General features: G+C 45.1%; 1 protein-coding gene across 2 annotated transcripts in view; it reads right to left on the reverse strand.

Moving 5' to 3' along the window:
- LOC131139974 (rho GTPase-activating protein 5-like) overlaps positions 1–20,617 on the reverse strand; it is a 38,569-nt gene extending 17,952 nt beyond the window's left edge. Inside the window, exons 1-3 of one of the 2 annotated variants that reach the window (XM_058089967.1) lie at positions 20,423–20,617; positions 6,501–10,422; positions 4,418–4,574 (exon numbers count right to left, since the gene is read on the reverse strand). In XM_058089967.1, the coding sequence (XP_057945950.1) occupies positions 4,418–4,574; positions 6,501–10,223 (3,880 nt within the window). In that variant the 5' untranslated portion in view covers positions 10,224–10,422; positions 20,423–20,617. Of the gene's footprint in view, positions 1–4,417; positions 4,575–6,500; positions 10,423–20,387 lie in introns of both variants that reach the window. The other variant, XM_058089966.1, reaches the window with a different exon arrangement.
- Positions 20,618–21,545: the final 928 nt, after the last annotated feature.

Genomic DNA, 21,545 nt, shown 5'->3' on the forward strand with positions numbered 1-21,545 from the left:
CATCACCTCCCACTCTCGGCTGCTGGTTTGTTTCATGTGGTCGCAGCACTTCCTGACAGAGACAAACATCAGCGGCCGCCAGACGGATGCTAAAACGTCCAACAGCCTTTAGCACATATATACACTACATACATATGACGTCATCTTGCAAACATACAAACAAATAGGTCCTTTAAAAACAACAACTAGACACAAAGATTACTTGTGGCAATTAGCTAGTAGCATACTTGGCTAAACCAGTACAGAAATTCGGCCCATTAGAAGCAGTCCTAGGGTTGTGACATTTTTGGTTACGTTCTGTGATTCTGTAGGCATCCCTACGTATTATTAATACTGTACACAGAGCTCTACATTAAAAAACTAAATGACTTGCCCATAGGGAATCCTTAAGGTGAGAACTACTTGCCCGAACTTGCCCCATGTAAAATGAAAAGACTGCCATAATGATATCATGTAATTTTTTATGGCATCACATGAGAATCTCAAATAAAGATGAAATGAGAGTACTACCATACTGCCTTACACATGGTAGTCGTAGTAAGCAGTGATATTTATAAGTTGTGCACCACAATGAAACATTATTGAATAGACAAGTTTGTGTACTGGTAAAGTGTTTTTAATCCAGAAAAAATGCTCAATGGTCAAACAATAATTTGTGAAGCAAAGGTGAGGGAAATACACAGAGAAATGGAAGCGCTAGATTTTGTAGCTTGTGCAAAATCAGCACTTGACCACTTCAAATTGTCACAGCAATGTGATTCACTCACCTGTGCCATCATTTGATTTGCTGCCGCTAATAAAATACTTGTTTAGGAGGCACTGGTTCATCACTTTTTGCTGTTTCCTTCAGAATTAGACGATGTTGGCAGCGACGCCATGATGGATGTTTTCGTAGTCAAACGATCGCTGATCGGTTGATCGCGAACAACGGGTGTGGGTAAAACGCGGACTGTGGTCTGCGGACCGCGGTCTAAATAAACGATTCTGATTGGTCCATTTCAAGATTTGCAAGGATTGCTCTGCAAATTACCACCGGAATTACACAGTCCGTGTTTTACCAACACCCAACAAGAACCGCTTTAAAAAAACCTCTTGGCAGTATGGCATGCTAAAGTGCACTTGCCCGACGGGAATATCACTGATTAGATTTACTTGCCCCAATTTTGTTTTAACTTGCCCCGGGCCATCGGTACATCGTTATTGTCGAGCCCTGACTGTACATAAAGAAAAAAACGAGTTAGAGTCAGAGGAATACATAGTGGCTTATTGGTACCCTGTTCTTCCCGTCATTATGTCTCTTGGCTGCCAGGCTGACTCGTCTTCCATTATGTTTTTTTTCTGAAATTGCCCTTCTAATTAATGGTGGAAATGGTGAAAAATATGACAAATATTAACCAGTGAAGCCTCAAACCAGGTCATGAATAGATGACTGCCAAAATAAGCTTTTGTTGTTGTTTATGGTTCTTTCTAGTCATGTGCTACAGCATGGATGTAGTACTGTCGGTAGTACTGTTGTGGAACGCCGGCTCTGTCTGACAGTGCAAACATTGCACAACGTCGTCTATTGTTTCGGCTTTGAAAATGATTTTCAAACTTTTTGACAGCTTTGGGCTCTTTCTGTCGCCGTTTCCGTTTGAGCCACTCGAGCTGTTCCCAGCTGTGCAGAAACAATTTCTGGGGATTTTAAGTTTATCAGTTTTACTGGTTACAATCATTGAACGAATAATCAAAACAACATAATAGAAACCAAAGCATGGATTTAATGTACAATGAATGCGGGTCAGACCCTTGCTTGAGTCCATAACTAAGGAACATGGAACCATCCATGGCAATTCAAAGCCTACTTCCTCCCATAAGTACATTTTATGTGGGTGCACTGATCAAATGAATGGCGGTGATGTAATTATTTCCACCGGGACCATGTCGTGCAAAAAGAGCAGTCCTGGGTCATGTGGAGATGTACCACACGTGCACCACGTACCTGTAAAGTTGACACCACAAGCACTTTCCACTGGCGCACAGTGGAAAGACAACACACTGAGCTATAAAGTGAAATATGTCAGACACGGGCACATTACAACGTTTTCATGGCAGCCAGCATGCAAATGAAAGTCCCGGAACTTTGCACCCGAGCAATAAAACCTGCTGAAATGTTAATGTTGGCAAATGTTGTGCTTATGAAACACCTGAGACAACAGCAGTCTTTGAAAAGAAAAGGCACAAAGATGTTCCGGTTTGGCCGCTTATGCTCTGAGGAGATTTTGTCGAGGGTGGGGGCTGGTCGGCCATGAATCCTGCAACACAATGTAGTCAGCTGGCACACTAACAATAATCCTACTTTTGGTTGGCAGACACAGGCCAGCTCGTGTAGATTCAGCCGAGTATCCAAACATATTCGAGAGGGATTTTCAGGACGGGAATTAAGAATGAAAAAGCTCAGGCGCAAACACCGCCGCAAAAAATAAAGTCAACATTCGCTCGCAGACAGAAGACGACAAAGAATGCAGGAAGTTCCGCCTCCTGATTTACAATACAAGACATTTGCTGCACATATGGAGCCGCGGGAAGAGATGGCTGGAATTCTGTCCCGACTGAAAACCAACCTCGGTGCCTCACTACTCACACACCTCATGTGACTATAAACGTATAAACATATCCAACAACATCAGGTCAGTCAACTGGAAAGATTAAGGTGACTAAGGACTAACTAAGTACTTCAATTCTACTTCCTCATACGTCGTACATCATTCACAAACGTTCACCCAACGACATCATGACTTCATTACGGAATCTCCCAGTCAGTGGGCACAGAGCCTGACAGGCTCCCAGCATGCACCGGGGCCTGCATCACCAGCAATGACTGCACATGTCCCAACAGGCTGCTTTACTTGAACCCTACTGTAGTTTCACCATAATGGGTGTGGCGGTCACGCCCCTGCTGTCAGCTAGTTGACGCATGCCCATGGAGGATGACGGCCTGACGCAACACACACACACACACATATATATACATTTTATATATACACATACATACACGGCTCTGGAAAAACATCTAAGAGGCCACCTCAAATTCCAACTGGTGGACACTGGACAGCATGCCAAGATGCATGACAGCTGTGATTGGAAACCACGGTTATTCCACCAAATATTCATTTCTGAACTCCAAGTGATAACATTAATATTGGGTTGTTTAATTTTAAAATTAAACAATTTAATATAAAATTTTAGGACTAAGGTTCTCAGTAGTTTGTAGAATAAAACAAATATTTATTGTAAATTCAAAGAAAATGACCATTTTGCCGTGGTCTCCTAAGATTTATATCAATAGATAATTTAAATATACGGTATATAAAAGAGCAGTCATTTTATGAAAATAAAGTAGAAATACTAGAAACTAGGCTGCACGGTGGAAAGTGGTTAGCACAGGCCACACAGCTAGGAGACCCAATTTCGATTCCACCCAGGGCCATGTGGAGTTTGCATGTTCTCCCCGTGCATGCGTGGGTTTTCTCCGGGTACTCCGGTTTCCTCCCCCATTCCAAAAACATGCTAGGTTAATTAGCCACTCCAAATTGTCCATAGGTATGAATGTGAGTGTGAATGGTTGTTTGTCTATATGTGCCCTGGGATTGGCTGGCCACCAGTCCAGGGTGGACCCTGAGGATAAGCGGTCGAAAATGAATGAATGAGTGAATAAATAAATATTAGAAATAAAAAATGTGACATTATGACAAAAGCATAACATCGTAGTTCTATGAGAATTTTTTTTTTCACAAAAATAATTTCTGCAATATTACTAACGAAGAGAATAGAGTTGCAATTTTTGGAAGATTCGGTTGGGGAAACGTTGTGATATTACGAGAAGAACAACAAAATATGATTGGACTAATGTCACAGTGAAAATGACAAGATGATATAAAACTGAAAAACTGGAAAAAGAAGCAGCGTAGAGAAGGTAATGATACACTTGACAACCAGCATATCTACTTGGGGGGGGCTTACAAATGTAAAATATGACCCACATTCGATGGGTTTGTCGCATCTTTAATGTACAAAATGGAAATGCGGTTCCCCCATCCTTTCATTTTTCTGTGTCCGCCCCTCACTAGAAAAACTTTGAACACCTCTGCCGTGCATACAAAAGTGCGCTATTGTACAACAGATGCTGAAAGCGTTTTGGGAGGACATGAAGCGCCCCCCCCCCTCCTCGTTGAAGCTCATTGAACTTGTAGTGACCGGTATCTTGGCGAGTGCAGTGGCACGCCAGACTTCTAAACATGTTGGGAGGGGATAATCACAGCGGATTCCGTCCTCCCACCCTCACAGCAAACAAAGGTCAGAAGCTATTTGCATGACATTTGCACGTATTTGCCAAAGCTCCTCTTTAACCAGACGCATACACCAAGAGGTGACCCACCTGTACGCTCGATGTAGTCCACACACTTCTCAATGAAGAGTGGGATGGCTCGCTCCGGTGTCACCAGGTTCTGCAGGGGAACGCCAAAGTAGTTGCTCTCCCAGGTTCTTCTCGTGGGGGGGTACAGTGGCTTGGGGGGCTTGGAAGAAGACTTGGCCTGGAAGGGAAAAGAGGGGGGGGTCATTTAGATAAAACGCTAACGGGTGAGGAGGGATGTTGTTGAAGGAAAGAAAGAAAAAAAAGGACAGGAAAGGACAGGAAGTTGTATTTAAAACGAGAAAAGAAAGAAGGTGAGGGAGTGATGGGACAAAAACGGGGGTGTAAAAATCAAGCAGAGATGGAAACTGGGACAAACCAAAAGTTAAGCGTATGACTAAAGACGGGAAGAAAAATGAGAATAAAAATGTGGATTCACTGAAGACATTTGAGACAGATTTTTTTTTCTTTTGGAGAAAAGAAAGTGAATCAAAGGAAAGAAGCAAGAGAATTGACACATGAGGGAATGCAAAAAAGTTTTGGAAAGAAAGTGAAGAGGAGGCGGAACGTGTCAGAGGAGAGATGAGGAAGAGGAGGGCAAACAGGGAACAGATCAGATGTAAAGTTAGTGGGATGAAGGCGGAGAGGGGGAGTGAAAAGGAGAAAATGCGGAGGATGACGAGAGACGTTCAATGGAGGACACCAAGAAAGTGCAGAGGTGGCTTTCATTTCCCACAATGCTTTGCTTTTCAAAGCCCGGCCAGCGCTTCACGCGCCACGGCGACCAGGCCTGTACGACATCCCCAATCTGAATGTCCCCACAAAGCCCTGCATTCATAGCGGCCGTGTAGCGCCCAGGGCCGTTTCTCCAGCCATTTTGCACACCATTATCTGATTTGTGACGCGTTGCATGAATGGCATCCGGGCTGCCAGGGATAACAAATCATTTTGTTCCAAGCCGCTATCAGGTGGCAGCAGCGCCACGATTATGTAGATCAGGGGCGCTCACACTTTTTCAGCATGCGAGCTACTTTTAAAATGAGCGAGTCAAAATGATCTTCCCACTACAAAAATGCAAAACATCTATTTATTTTCAAATGTATTGAGGATTATTTGTACGTACAATGTATGTTGATGTACCTTACATAACCAAATGAGCCAATATTGCAAAACACACATAATTAACTATTAACATTTTTTGTAATTACCTGAGTTTACTTTGATGACTTGCACTGAATTGAACCAGCCAGGGATGCATAGTCCGGACAGTAGCTGCTGATAGCCAGCCTCAAGCACACTTCCAAATGTTTATCAGTCATGGATAATATCCGTATCATAATATCCGTATAATATTCCATATCCGTATGGAAGTGATATGTTTTTGCCTTTTTACTTGGTCCAGCTCCTTCACTCATTTTAGTGACCATAAACTTTAGCGAGGGCTTTAAAATCTCGCAATTCGCCGACTAGCTTAGCACTTTGCATCGTTGTTTACGCATGAGCGGTGACCTAAAGGTCAAAATTCAGTTGTCATCTGATTGGTTGTCCTGTATGTCAATCAAGTAACGGGGATGGATGATAGGCTGACATCGTAAGTTCTGCTGCACTTAGAGACGTTGTTTGACTTGATTGGTCGCCCGAAGGGCAACATTCAGTTGTCATCTGAATGGCTGCCCTGTATGTCAATCAAGTGACGGCATTGATGCTGGGATGATATTTTTTTAATGTCACGCCGCGATCGACCAGTACCACCTCCGCGATCGACCGGTAGCTCGCGATCGACTTAATGAGCACCCCTGATGTAGATCATTTTGAACATCGTGCACTACCTACGCGGCAAAATACCACGTCATCGGCAAGTCTTAAATCTTGAAGCGTCCTGAATTTATTCAGTGTGAGCCCCCAATCTCGTATTGGCCCTCATCAACAGTACAAAGGGTGTAATAATGGTTTTAAACATCTAAACATCTCGCTGCTGTGTGGAAACAGTTCCTTCACACTACAATAACTTGCATTTCTATTCACATTCAATGCACCAACACGAGCACCGACTCCGGAGTCGGCTTTGCTTTACTCGTGGATGCTGACTAGATATGACTAGACTCACCTTCTTCGGTTCCTTTGGCGTCTTGGTCGTCTTCTTCTTCTTCATTTTCTTGTCTTCCTGCTCGGGGTCAGACATGATGGCAGGGTTATCTATGCCGCCCTTCCAGGGGTCGGCGGGAGACAACAAGGGGTCCTCCTCGCTGCCCCGATGGGCCCTCCCCTTCTTCTTCTTTTGCGTGGCGGGGCCCGTCTCCTCTCCGTCGCTGTCCGAGTGGAAGCGTCTTTGGTAGGCTTTCGTCTTGCTGAACAGGATTTTGGAGCGGTGTTTGTATTTGGAAGGCCGGCGCGCAGCCTGAGACTTGCGGTCGTATCCGTTCTCCTCCTCGCCTGCGCCGTGGAGGCCGAACGAGTTTCGGATTTTGACGAGGCGGCCGTGCGTGTCGTCGGGCTCGGCGTAAATGTCGTCGCTGTTGAAGCCCCGGGTCCTCAGCAGGGTGTCCACGGGGTCTGCATAGTTGTCTGAAGGCTCCATGTCGTTGGCGTGCATCATGGGCCCCCGCGGAGTCCTGCGGTTGCTTCGCATTCCAGCTTCGATAGTTTTCAGCAAGTTTGGGTCCAACTTTTTCACATTGGGCTTGGGAAGAGCGGGTTTGGGTCGGACAGGTGGAGGCACTTTGTGGTTGCGTTCGTGGTCGCCGACCGGTGTGCTGTGGACGGGATACTCGTTCCCCTCCAGGTCGATGCGGTACTTGGCCCGTTCACTGGGTGTGGGAAGAAGCTGAACATCATCGCCTATTGGACTATAAGGTGGGGGGGCTTCGTTTTCATCATCGGATTCGGGGTAATAGGTGTTGTAGGCCGGAGAGTGGCTATGTGGGGACGTCTGGAAGACCTCCTCACTGGCACCGGTGGTGCACTCCCTCGACGAGCTGTCAAATAAAAAGGAGCTCTCGATGTTTGGCTTTTTGTCGAGCACTTCGTTGAAGAAGGGCGTGAATACTTCAGTCTGCCTGTGGTACTGCGATAGCGAGTAAAGCGCTGTGAATTTGGCGGCAATCTCCGTGGCGATGTGCTCCCCTTCCGTCATCAGCTCCTTGATGGCGTCGTTTTCAAAGAAGTCTGCCTGGCTGTCTGTGATGGCCACCATTTGGACCGGGATCACATCCTGGACCTCTGCCAAGAACGCACGAAGGGTCGCCATTGAGGCCTTGCGCTTGGCCGAATAGACCAGGATGTAGCCGTGCACCAGCTCGTCTTTGCGCACGCCGATGGCAGAGTGATAAGAGAGGACGGTGACTTGAATGCGCCTCCTGCTGTCCCCGATGATCTTGTCCAGCACCAGCGTGTTGCTCTGGCCGGGCTGCCCGGCGCTGCAGCAGTGCGACTCCAGAAAAGGCGAGAGAATGAGGTCGACGCTGAAGGGGTCCCAACACATGGCGCACATGACTATCCGCAGGTCGGCCTCCGACATGTCTTTGATTGAGGGCAGCGGGGCCAGGACATCAAAGTTCTGCTTGAGCCCCTCCAGCACTGCTCGGAGGCCCTGCTTGATTTGGAACTCTGTAAACTTCCTCGGAAAGGCGCCGGAGGGGATGTCTACGAAGGTGCACTGAAGTTTGTTTGCCAGCTGCTGGCCTTGGTGCCGCAGGATGGGTATGTTTTTACAAACGCTGTCCCTCTGGTTGGCCAGGATGAGGATGAAAGGTAGAGGCGGAGCGAACCTCTCTCTCCGACTCTGGGCAATCTCGGCTCTGATCCTGCCGATGCAGTCCCCAATACAGTTGAGGGACTCGATGGAATTGAACACACAGAAGCAGCCGTGCGGCTTGAAAGTGGAGACCCACGTATGACTGAAGAGCAGCGTGGAGTTGACGTCCACAGGGAGAAGCTCCAGTTCATAAATCTTGCCATCCAGGGTGTACTCGTCGTCTGTGGACTGAGCTCGAATCTCATTGGCCAGTTCCTGTGAGAGACCTTCCCTTCCCAGGAGGCAGAGGTTGATCTTATCGATGTTGGCGCCGTTGTAGTAGAGACTGGAGCGGCCGTGGTCGAGCTGTACCAGCCGGTTGGCCAAAACCTGCTCCACTTTCAGGTCCACGCAGTTCTGCCCGCTCAGGCACGTCTCCTTCGTGGGGTGGTAGACAAAGCCGATGTGTTTGAGGAGGAGCGACTCCCTATCCGGGGCAAGTTTCTGCAAGGCCCTGTACCTGGGCTCCTCGTTTAACACGCCGTGAATTTCGCTCATCTTGTCAAAGCTCGGCGTGGCGTTGAGATCCAAGTCGTAGAACAGCTCGGCGTGTTCAAACAGCATTTCCTGAAAGTCCTCTTTGGCCCTTTCAACTATTTCCTGCTGGTGTCGGCAGTAAACATCCCGCCTATCTGATTCTGTGATGTACTTGTAGGCTTCGTCCTCCATGACGAAGCACATGACCTCCTCCCAGGGCTGCCCCGCGCTGATAAAATGGACCCGCTCCAACGTCTTCTTGAACCGCTCCTTCATCTCCACCCTCCGCTTCTCGGAGAGCAGGTGCTGGACATGGTTGTGGTAGATCCTCTCACCGTCAGGCGTGTTCAGAAGGTCAAAGGGTATTCTCCGATCGCTGTTGTCGATGTGGTCCGTCTCGTCCCACGGCGTTTGCTCCAGTACCACGAACCAGCACTGGAAGTCGGAGCGGTTCCGGATCACACTCTGCGCCTCGGACCACGTAAGGTGCTCAACCTCTTCTAAGCGACTCAGGAGGTTGTTTAGTGTTTTGGGGAGCGTGGTGAGGTACTCCTCTCTCCTCCTCTTGATCTGCTCCTGTTTCAGCTGTGCAATGTGCTTGGTGAACATGTTTCTGCCCTTTTTTGATCCCTCCAAGATGATGAAGTCCTCGTAGTCCGGGTTCCCCTTCATGCTACTGACCACTCCTTTCCACGTGGTATGGTAATCCCTCACCATCTGCACCATGAGTTTCTCAAATCTATCCGTTACGGAGGCAACTAGCTGCCTTTGGACTTTGGAGGCGTCCAAGTACGGCACGGTTTTTGGCTTGCCTCGTGTTTTGTCCAGCTGCTGGATGAGAGCGTTGAAGCAGAGCTCCACGTTGACGTTAGCTCGTGCTGACGTCTCAACGAGAAGTACGTTTTTCTTGCTGGCAACAAAAGTCTGAAGGTCCCTCAGATGCTGCTCCACCAGCTCGTCACATTTTGTGGCAGCGACCACGATGGGCTTCTTTGACTTTACAATTTGGGAGTAGAGGCTGTTGACAAACTTCATCTGGTCGTCAAACTTTCTGTTGCAGCCTTTGCTGACGTCTATGCAGAGCACAAAGCCGTCGATGTTCAGCTTTCCATCGGGCATTTGCTTCTGGTCAAAGTCCTGCTCCAAGCCCAGCTGGTCGGTGCAGATGTACATGAGCTTCTCTGCAGACTGAAGCTTGGTGGCTGCCGCCCGTTTGGTGTACGGCTGCAGGTTGGTGCTCCGGTGTGGAAGAAACGTCTGATCATCGATGAACTCCGTCTGCTCGATGACTTGGATTTTACAATCCAGTCCCTCGTCTCCTCTGTGGGGAACCTCGCCCCAGTACAGGAAGTGGTCATTGTTCACCACGCGCCCCCCAAAGTCGATTGTGCTCAGCACTGAGGTGTGCTCAGAGAAGTAGTTGTCCGCGTCGGGACGTATGTATCTATTGCACAGGCAGGACTTCCCCACGCCGCAGTTTCCCTTCTCCTTCTCCGTCCCGGAGAGGCCGACCACGCTGACAGCAAACGTCGGGGGGCGTGCATCCTTGTTCTTGGCCATTATATCCCCCCGCTCATCGCTGACTTGCTTCCAGGAAAAAAGAAGGTCACGATATCATTCCAGTCCTGCTCGTCAGTGGTACGGCGGCACGGTCATCTTCAGATTCTCCTTCAGCTCGTGGAGAGACCCACTTTCCGGTTCTATCCTGGGTGTTCCTGGAGCTGGGATAGAGCAGCCGGCTTCGCCTCTTATCACCTGCCTGCAAGACACAGCATTCACAATTAGGGCAAAATCATGGCTCAACAGCATAAAACATGCATGAACGCTATCGCGCTAAAGAATTAGCTCGTCGTTACGGTTGCCTTATGCCTCCGAGACGTTATAAACAGATCAGATAGTAATCTGGGCACTACACTGAATTAACATGATCAAATTAATGCTCTTCACTCGGATCAAGTCACATGCACAACAAACAAGCTGGTCTGAAATGGGACACTCGTGAATTACATCGTTTTAATTTAATTTAAGACTCTCCTTATTTTGAAAAAGAAGGTTGTTTCCAAACATGTGATAACAAACAAAAAGAGAATATCATACAAGTGAAAGGAAAAGTGACTCAATGACAAGCTGCTCTTAACGTCACCCCCCACCCCGTGCGGAGAAAAAGAAGTCGTTTGAAGCCATTTGTGCCAAGGCAGGATAAAAATGGCATGCTAGTCTGGCCCTTTGACAGCCACTGACCTAGAAATTATTTGCTTCGCAGCGACAATCAAACCGCAGAAATCATCGAGTCTGAGCAGAGATCCGTTAGAAACACCGCCACGATGTAAACCACATCATTTAGAACGCTTCTCAGCATACATGCTGGAATAAAATCATCATGCTACGATAAAAGACCATCTTATTTGCAGCCTCTCTGTGGTTATCAAGGTCAACGCAGCCTGGAGGCGTCCGTGACCTAACAGGAGGCGGATGATTGTTGACCATTAAGATGATGGCATCCTTTCTAGTGTTGGCTATCCAACTGCAAATGTGTCTGCGTGAGCCAAGAAAGTATGTGTCCGTGCACAGATTCGGTCCATCGAAGAGGAATGAGGTAGAGAAAAAAAATGTATTGAGGCTTTAACACCAGCATGGTATCACCCGATTAAGACTCGAGCATTCTGACTGAACCTCTTCAACTCGACAAGAATGCAGAATGTTACACAACCCTCAGCAGAGACACCTTCTAGTTTGTCACAGGACCTGCAGAATGGCTGCTGTCCTTCAGACACGCCTGACACATTGGATGATGATGGCAAGAAAACTGCCCAGCAGGTATGGTAAAGGTTTGATTTCATTTGAACATGCATCAGATTAGAATTGAGTGCATCCCATAATCAGTTCCCAGTTCCACATGTCCAAAAGGAGTAGGAAGAAGCAAAGCTTATTAAATCCTACCCCTCCATCTGGTACTTTTACAATCAGTAACTGTTACATTTGTTCACTTCCTGCTTTCCTAATATAATTTTTTTTTATTGTTTATTTTATTTTATTTTATTGTTTATTTTATTTTATTTTATTGTTTATTTTATTTTATTGTTTATTTTATTTTATTTTATTGTTTATTTTATTTTATTGTTTATTTTATTTTATTGTTTATTTTATTGTTTATTTTATTGTTTATTTTATTTTATTTTATTTTATTGTTTATTTTATTTTATTGTTTATTTTATTGTTTATTTTATTTTATTTTATTGTTTATTTTATTTTATTGTTTATTTTATTGTTTATTTTATTTCATTTCATTTCATTTCATTTCATTTTATTTTATGCAGGTTTAAAAACCAAAGGGTTCATTGAAAAAATATATACATGGATGCATCCTGAAATACGGTATCATAATGGCACCGGTAGCAACTGGAAGTGCCACATTGCTGAATGAACGCAGAATCAAGTGCTTGAAGGTCATTTCTCAAGTCGCTCGCTACACCCACACACACACAACACTTCCTCATTATCCACCAATCACCGTCATGGGAAGGTGCATTCACAAACACCGGAATTCTGAACATCAACATAACAAGAATAGCATGTCTTAACACTAACCTCATTTTGCTAAATGAATGCCCCCCCCCCTTTGCATGTAGGATTAAGTAGCAAACACCACTGGAATGCTAGTTGTTGTTCAGAATGTATGCACTTAAACCAAGACTGGAAATTTGATTTTTTTTTTTTTTGCACATTCCGTGTGTTCTGTGTTGCTGCTTGGTTTGCCGTGACCATTATGACAAATCCGCCCTTCCATTTGTCCTCAATAGGTACAGTAAACCTCGGATATATCGGAAATTCACTCACAACGGACAGATAAAAAAGAACTGATTTTTCTGTAATGCATTTCCAATAAAAATTCATTGCATATATCGGATTTTTTTATAACGGATTTCGCCTATTTCGGACAAAATCTCCAGTCCCGTTCCAATGCATTTCCATTAAATTTCCCTCGCACATATCGGATGGCCTGCGCGTCCAGGTACATTGGAAACATAGTCAAGGAAGTGCCTTTTTATAACGGATAAAATCCCATTTACGCATATACCGGATATAAATCTGATATATGCGTAAAACGGACATTTTCCGGTATACGCATATAACGGATTTCGCTTATATCGGACAAAACCAGTGGGAACAATTGAATCCGATATATCCGAGGTTTACTGTATAATACTTGAAAGCCTTTTTTGTGCAATGTTTGATTGGGCCCAGAGTTTAGTTTGAGACCCCTGATTTACACTACCGCTCAAAACTTTGGGATCACTTGCAAATTTCTTTGTTTTCCAAAGAAAAACACATTTTCATGCATTTCACAAACATTTGTATCAATTTTACAAACAATTAAAATGAATGAGATGATTTTCAAAGAAGGATGTAGATTTTTGCATAAAGGCCTACTATCAACAATCTCCTGGTATGGCTGCTAATCCAAGTCCATCATTTTATGAGGCTAATAGATGATTAGAAAAGCCATCTAAAAATCGAAACTAAAACTAAAATCTCTTACCATGCTGTTAACTACTCCCTTCAGATAGCAGCACAAACTGGGTCTAACAAGGACACAAAAACGATGCACAACTGTGCAAGAAGACAAATATCTGAGAGTGTGTAGTTTAAGACACCTCACAGGTCGTCACCTGGCAGCTGTACTAAATAGTAGCCTTCAAACACCAGGATGCTGGACTTCATAGCAGGACTGCCAAGAAAAAGCCATATCTCAGACTGGCCAAAAAAATGTCCAAGTGATCCCAAACTTTTGAGCGGTAGTGTAAATGACACCCAACTCCACAACTATGGCTAGTTAGAAATGTCCTGAAACATGTAGAAAGTTGTGTCAATTGCTTTAAAAGTACTTTTCCAAAAGCAGCCAACCTCCATGCTCAAAAATGCTAACTATTGCATTCATGAAGTGACAGCTGACCAAATGTGCAATAGTATTGTTTTTGGTCGATTGCCCAACTGAACATTACAGCGTGGCATTCTTCATTGTTGGTCGTCTTCCAGACCGCAGTGTTTTAGCGAGTCACTCACCCAAATCCAAACATCTGGTTCACATATTTTGGGGAGGCGGAATCAGTTCCTATTCCCGCCCGTGTCTTCCAATACATGTCAACAAACAGAAGATGGAGCCTGTAGACGGCTCCACTTGTGGAGTGGAGGTGCTGTGACGACGTACGACACTTCAACCCGCAGCCACGCGTGCGCATCCCGATCGGAGGCAGCATTAAGATATCGCTCGGCAGGCTGCTTTTAAGGATGACTAAATGCCGTTAAGCCCCCTGCTGCAGCTCAACGCCCCACCAGGGACGGTAAACCTTGTCAAGTTAAACCCTGCTAGATTCAAATAAACACGTTGCCTTTTTCAACCGAAACCACCAAGCTAGCCTCCAACTGAGAAGCGTTTTACTTGAAACCAGCCGAGATGCTCCCCGCTCATCCTGTTTTTCCCACGAGAGGTCCGATGCAGGAAATTGTGTCTTCCAGGCGGAAAACATGCATTAAACTTTTAAACAAATTACAAACGAGCTCTCGGGAAGCAACATATGAGCTAAGCGGCGAGACAAGCCTCTAGCTTTGTACTTCTCCTGTCATGATTTATGACAGCTATGTTGGATCACGGAGCCTTCCAGGCAGTGGGAACGTTTTACACCAAGATCTGGCAACATGTGCTTTTTATCCATGCAAGGCATTTTTAGGAGGGATGCAACAAAAAATGCATCTCTGGTCACACTAGAAATTTCTCATTTCTAAAAAATGATCATATTTTACTTCACAACAAATGCTGCCATTTTACACAAGGATTCAGGCTGGACTTTTGACTTCCTGACATTCCTCAGCTTTCGGGAGAAACAATCAAATTAATTGATTTCTCTAACTTTATAACTTGCGTCACTTTTTTTTTTACTTGTGTTTTTATCTGACCTCCACTCGGTTGAAAGCTAATCCTGCAATGAACACCAGACTTCACCTTCAGCGGCCCCCAGGTAAGTTGAGTTTGACACTTGTGAGGCCACATGTATGGACCATGCGTACACGTAAAACTATGTGTACGCTACTTCCCACGTACTTATTCATCCACAGGCGGTGAGACTGGTACGCACCATTCACAGCGCCACTTCCCGTGGATTTTTCCCCAAGGTAGAAAAATCCACGGGTGGTGAAACGGTGCATACAGGAAGGCATGCTTCAGACCACACGAAGCCGAGACGCAGTCCTTCACAAAATAATACATGAATGTGGATTTGGGAGAAACATTCGCTCATTTTCTACCTCACGAGGGTCACGGTGGTGCTGGAGCCTATCCCAGCTGTCTTCGGGCAAGAGGCGGGTACACCCCGGACTGGTGGCCAGCCAATCCCAGGGCACATATAGACAAACAACCATTCACACTCACATTCATACCTATGGACAATTTGGAGTGGCTAATTAACCTAGCATGTTTTTGGAATGTGGGAGGAAACCGGAGTACCCGGAGAAAACCCACGCATGCACGGGGAGAACATGCAAACTCCACACAGAGATGGCAGAGGGTGGAATTGAACTCTGGTTGCCTAGCTGTGAAGGCCTGCACGCTAATCACTCGGGCACCGTGCAGCCTTGGGAGAAACTTTATTTTTTTTAATTTCATATTGGTACCGGCCATTTTAGAAGATTTTGACTTATCTGCCAATGCACACAGAATATTGTGTTTTACGGCAAAATAAAAAGCAAATTTATACCATTTTCCATTCCATAGTATTCTATGGAATTGCATTCTTCCATTTAAATGACCCTGCCGGGCTCTTGGCAAATTTACTTGCTTAAAAATGCTCTGAAATGTCATTACTGCAATAAGGTATTAATGGTATTAATGCAGAGTGGCATCGTCACTACTTATTTTCTGTCACGCAAAAAACATAAAAGATATATGTACATATATGTTGATCAGGCATATGGGATTATAAAACATATAAATACGTCTTTGGTATCGAATGAGTTAAATAAGTTAAACTTAGTACCCTAATTTTTAAATATTTTATTTACATATTAAAATATTGAATATGAAAATATTAAACTCTAACATGACAATGGATACGCACTGAAACCTGGCTTCCGTATAATGCTGTACACAGCTGTGTGATGTAGCTGATCTGTACATGGGGCTCCTTAAGGGGCGATGTGGGTGTCATCGGCGCCCCCTTGTCACTGATGGCAGTTTGACTTGGAGTGGAAGCCATGTGCTCCTCCAGTGGAAAGAGCGCTGGGGTTCCCTCTGCTCCGCCGGTGGAACACACGCTGGTATTGTGCGCAGCGGTGCGGTTTTTAGCCTCCTTTTTTTTTTTTTTTTACTTCCTCTGGGGTTCGAGTCTCAGAAGTAACCAAATTCCCGTCCTCTGTTACCTTCTGCTATTCTATTTGCTGTCTTTTAATTGTTACCGACCTATGTCTAATACATTTTATTTTACCATTGAAATTCAGAATGAACATTTCACCTGGTTAAGATAGAATGTAGCAAATGTAATCAGACATATAAAAATCATATTCAAACATGAAGTATAACAATTGACAAGAGAACGTCCCATGTGGCGTTTGAAGCGAAGCACCCCGCCGGGCCTAATTGGACTCCCCGCCGGGCTTGAAGAATCAGAAGCCGCATGCAAATTGTCAGCGGTGTTAATCATGGAATGTGTCGCACAAGCACCGCGTGGACGAAGTTGATCTTGGATCGGTGTTCATTTGTTCACATTTCTAAAAAGACAACTTCGGTCTCGTCAGATCGTCCAACTTCAAAAACCCACAGGATATTAGACCGTGGAAAAGCGTGGAAGTAAGTCAATTCCCATTTCTCCTGTAATATGCTTCATAGTAGCCGGCCTGGTGATCATGGCAGCTAATCTGAGTTCCGTGTTCTTGACCTGAATTGTTTGCAATCACTCTTCTTCCTTGCTTATGTTGTAGTCAGTCACTTTCATTAAGTTTTATTTACTAGATGTATTCTGATAATCTAAGGATAATACTGTTATACGTATACTGTCAATACTTCCAGGTAAAGGACTTCAGGTATCTCATGGTTTTGTTCAGGAGTGAGAGACGGTTGCAAAGTGAGGTCGTCAGGCGGATCGGCGCGGTGTCTTCAGTAATTTGGTTCGCTGTGCCGAACCGTCGTGGCGAAGAGACAGCTGAGCCGGAAGGCAAAGCTGGATCTATATTCCCACCCTCACCTACGGTCATGAGGCTTTGGGTCATGACCGAAAGAACGAGGTCGCGGATACAAGGAAGCTGAAATGAGTTTCCGCTTAGTCATGTGCGAGGGGGCTCAGAGTCGAGCCGCTCCTCCTTCATATCGAGAGGGGCCAGTTGAGGTGGCTCGGGGCACCTAGTCTGGATCACTTTGTGGTGCCTGGTTCTTCAGGTACATAGCGTCACGGATTTTCACCACCATTGTGACCTTCACAAAGACCACTGCTGCCATTTCAGCAGGAAAGCAATATTGATGTTTTGATTGGTGGGAGAGATACAATCATTCATCTTCATCTCCCAGCAGGACTTAAAACAATTACAACACTGACTGTCGCTTCCACTGGTTAAATGAATAATAACACAACATCCCCCACCCCCACCCCCCCACCAAGGATTACTAATGAAGCCTTCAGTCATTGGATGATTCAAGCATTCCAAGCGGTCCTTGTCTGGTGTGCTTCCAAGACAAAGATCACTTCTATGGAAATGATGCTCCACGGTTGTGACCGCTGATGACTGTCACTGAGCGTGTGTGTGTGTGGGGGGGGGGGGGGGGCCAAAAGGTCAAACATATGAAGACCTTAAGCCTGAATTATGCTGCAGTGCAACAGAGCCGGTGTAAATGACCTCAGTGTCCTCCAAAGTCTCTGAGGGACCTTGACGTGCACCTCCAAAAAAAATTCAAACCCCGCATCAACGGCAACGCAGACTGCAGAGCAAGCTGAGGAGCATCTGAGTTGTCACGTAAGATCACCTACAGAATCCGCTTATTTTCAGTTGCCATTGTTTATTACTACTACCACACATGAAAATAGCTAGCCAAAGAGAAAAGTGGGTTGCGGTTGCCCACACTCCGTAAAACAGCCCCAAGTGTGTTTGTGGAGAATTGCATGTCAGGAGCTCATCACCAGCCAAAAAGATATCCATGAATCAAGAGTCATGACTTCGCTGTCAAATAATTCAGTCTTTACATTGTTTTGACAAAATTTATGAGTTTGGAGTGGTGGGGGGGTTGGGGGGGGTGGTTTCCAAATATCAACACCAGCACAAACCGGCCTATTGTAAATCCCAGACACAAATACAGCATAGCAGACTTGGGGCCCAATAAAATCCATTTGGGTTTTTTTCCGCTTTTAATTTGGGGGGAATTGCATTTTTTTTTTTTTACCTTTCAGACTTTTTTTTTTGTTGGATTAGCAAATAAAATGTCCATTAATTTAAGGCATAAATTATTTCATTTATTGATGCAGTATATCAATTGACAATTTTGCCCAGTAATTCATAAGCCGCTAAGACGAGCTGGGAGCAACAATAAAAATGCCTCTCGTCATATTTCACTCAGATCTTGCACAATGTCAGCCGACATTGTAAAACACTCGCTTAAATTAACGAGCGGTCGAAGAAAAAAAGGTGTAAGCATAATCACGAAGCCCGAGTCTCACACACACACACAGAGCCACACCGGCATGCTCTGCTAAACTAAGCTAACCTAGCTAGCTTCCATTCATGCTCCGTAAGAGGAGTGTTACGGGCAGCCTTATCACCATGTTTAACTTGGGAGGAGGAGGGGGAGGCTGGTTAGTGTTTGTGATGACATTCCGCCATGAATGAACGATCCGCCTAGGAAATACTTCCGCTCACAAAGACAGTGTTTCACTCACATGGTGTCAATCACAGAGATTGACCAATTCCGCTATTCTTTTTACGCAAAAATCCTAGAACCCGACAGATTGTACTGCAATCACTGCAATACAATCACTACTAGGTTTTGTTCTGGAGAAGGGATCCAAGCATTAATAAAAAAAATCACAGATGAAATGACGATACTAAAAAGATGGTTTGATAAAAACAGATTAAATAATGCTATTTGGTAAAAACGAGAAGACATTTATACTCAAATAGAAGTTGACAGGGTGATTGAAAATACATTTGTATCATCCTAAGAGACGATACAAAATGAGTCGGAAATCTTACAATAAGAATATACAAGTGGCAATAAAGACTTCAAAGCCGAATAAAGCACGATTTGTTGCACCCGTATCAACACATGGCTATATAAGAGGTTATTCATACAAATATATCAATAATCACAATCATAATTCCCAACCCAAAATATTTCAAAGTCAAAATAGGACACATTGTTATATAAATGAAATATAAAGATATCAATAACATAATAAAGGGACCTGTTCTATACAAAAGGTATAATCATTTATGATCTGCCGACAATTAAGTGGCTGGTTGCCATGGCGATGAGAGACATATGCATATCAGATATGTTATTGCCTTACGCAGCTGTGTAAATAAACTAATATGGGAGCAATTAAAAGAGTTTTAGCGACCTGTAGCGACCTATAGTGACCTAAGCACGAGGACGGCTTCCCTTAGTACTGCTCAGGTTTCATATAGAAGTGGACGTACAAATATACATACTCTATTTTCAATTCAGGCGCCCAATAATGTTTAAATTCAAACACTGACCACGTGAGGATGATAAAAGCAAACACACCTAGTTTAGGAATACTTTGGTGATGATGCCCAACATGTGTGACTCATGGAAGAGTTCATTACCTGATTTCATAACTATTTCATAAGATGGGGTCCGTGGAGGCTGCGTGGGGGGGGATACAGGTTTAATGATACATTCGGGAAGGAGCAGCTACGCCTTCCTGAGTCCGGATGATGGACCAGGACTAGAACCAGGACCACGAAACCATGACATGACCCAACCATGACACACAGTGCTAAGCTGACATCACAGTAGTGTCGCAATACAATGTTTCTGTCAGTGTTTGGGTTTTTTTTTTGTTTTTTGTTTTTTTAAACAGCGTCCACCCCTCCTCCCCATTTCTGATCCACTATCCCTCCTTCCCAATAACCTGCAGTATGACCAATAAGAAACTTTGGAAGCGATCGAACATTCTGAGCTCATTGTTTAACTGTATTAAACAATTTAGATTGATTAATGAATCATTGTTAAGACTTGATCTTGGTTTAAAATGGGCCAGTTTTGAGTTGGGGAATTAAAAGCAGCCGGTAACGCTTATGCGTCAAAGCACGCAGCACACACTTTGCTGTCGGGGTTATTCGCTTCTACCACAAAAACACCACCACCCCGTTCCGTTTTGGCCCAAGTTACGCTAAAAATCGGGATTAAATCACCTTTCCGCGTCGGATGAGCTAACGTTCGCAGGGCTATAGCTAGCTTAGCATGGCAGGAGCCGATGCTAGCCGAGACGTGCTAGTTTAGCATGCCCGCTAGCAGCCTGCTCGCTGTCCGCAGTTCAGCCAGCCTGCCGCGGGGTACAAACACAACCTGGACCCGTTTGAATTCAGGATGTGGGCTCTTATGTCAGTTTATTCCGACCCGGGGTGCCCCACGGGGCAGGCGTGTCCTCCCCCCCAACGGAGTCGTGGAGCTAGCCGAGCTAACGAAGTCCTAATCCAGCCCAGAGACATTCCAGTACCCACCTAGGAGGAACATGGTCGCTCCCACGTCCACATACCGCGGAGAAGAGCAGCGGGCAGTCCCTCATGAAAAACGCAGAAAAGTCCTTGGCAACATCCACCATACAAGTCCTGTGGCGTCCCGGAGGCTGCTCGGTCCGAGTGAAGGTGACGTCTGCCGCGATGTGACGACTAAGGTTGTGTTTTGGTGCTCCGGGAGAGGAATGTGTTGCTCTGCGTACAAGCAGCCAGTAATGGCGACTCTCTCTCTCTCTCTCTCTCTCTCTCTCTCCCTCTCTCTCTCTCTCTCCCTCTCTCTCTCCTACACCATACACACACTGGGTGTCGCTCCACCATTCCATTCACTCCTCTCTCTCTTTTCATCACCTGTCTTCATTGACCAGAAAAGAACAATTACATTTAAGCACTTTAAAATCGTACGTCATAAAGCAAATACCTCTGATACTGTATAATTAACATACTTTTACTTCTTACTTACTTTTAGCATATTTAATGTATAAATGTGTCCAAATTATTACAGTATGCATTATTACAGTATTCATTCATGCATTCATTTTCTACCGCTTATCCTCACGAGGGTCGCTGGGGTGCTGGAGCCTATCCCAGCAGAGAGGCGGGGTCCACCCTGGACTGGTGGCCAGCCAATCCCAGGGCACATATAGACAAACAACCATTCACACTCACATTCATACCTATGGACAATTTGGAGTGGCTAATTAACCTAGCATGTTTTTGGAATGTGGGAGGAAACCGGAGTACCCGGAGAAAACCCACGCATGCAAACTCCACACAGAGATGGCCGAGGGTGGGATTGAACTAGGGTCTCCTAGCTGTGAGGCCTGTGCATGCTAACCACTCGTTCGCTGTGCAGCCTTGTGAGAAACCTTTTATTTATTTTTTATTTCACATTTTATTTCACATTTCATATTGTGTTTTATGTAAAAAAAAAAATCAGTTCCATAGTAATCCGTAGTAGAAAACAAGTATGTTTCAGGAAAATATCAGTTCCTGACTAACAAATTGCGAAAACATACATTTCAAGCATAATTTTAACTTTGACACAAATATTTTGGGCTTTTGTGAGGGAGGGCTAGAGAACATGGAGACCCCGGTCTCCTAGCTGTGAGGTCTGCACGCTAACCACTCGACCGCCGTGCAGCC

This window comes from Doryrhamphus excisus, chromosome 13 (genome assembly GCF_030265055.1).
Source record: "Doryrhamphus excisus isolate RoL2022-K1 chromosome 13, RoL_Dexc_1.0, whole genome shotgun sequence".
In the NCBI taxonomy this organism is placed as follows: domain Eukaryota; kingdom Metazoa; phylum Chordata; class Actinopteri; order Syngnathiformes; family Syngnathidae; genus Doryrhamphus; species Doryrhamphus excisus.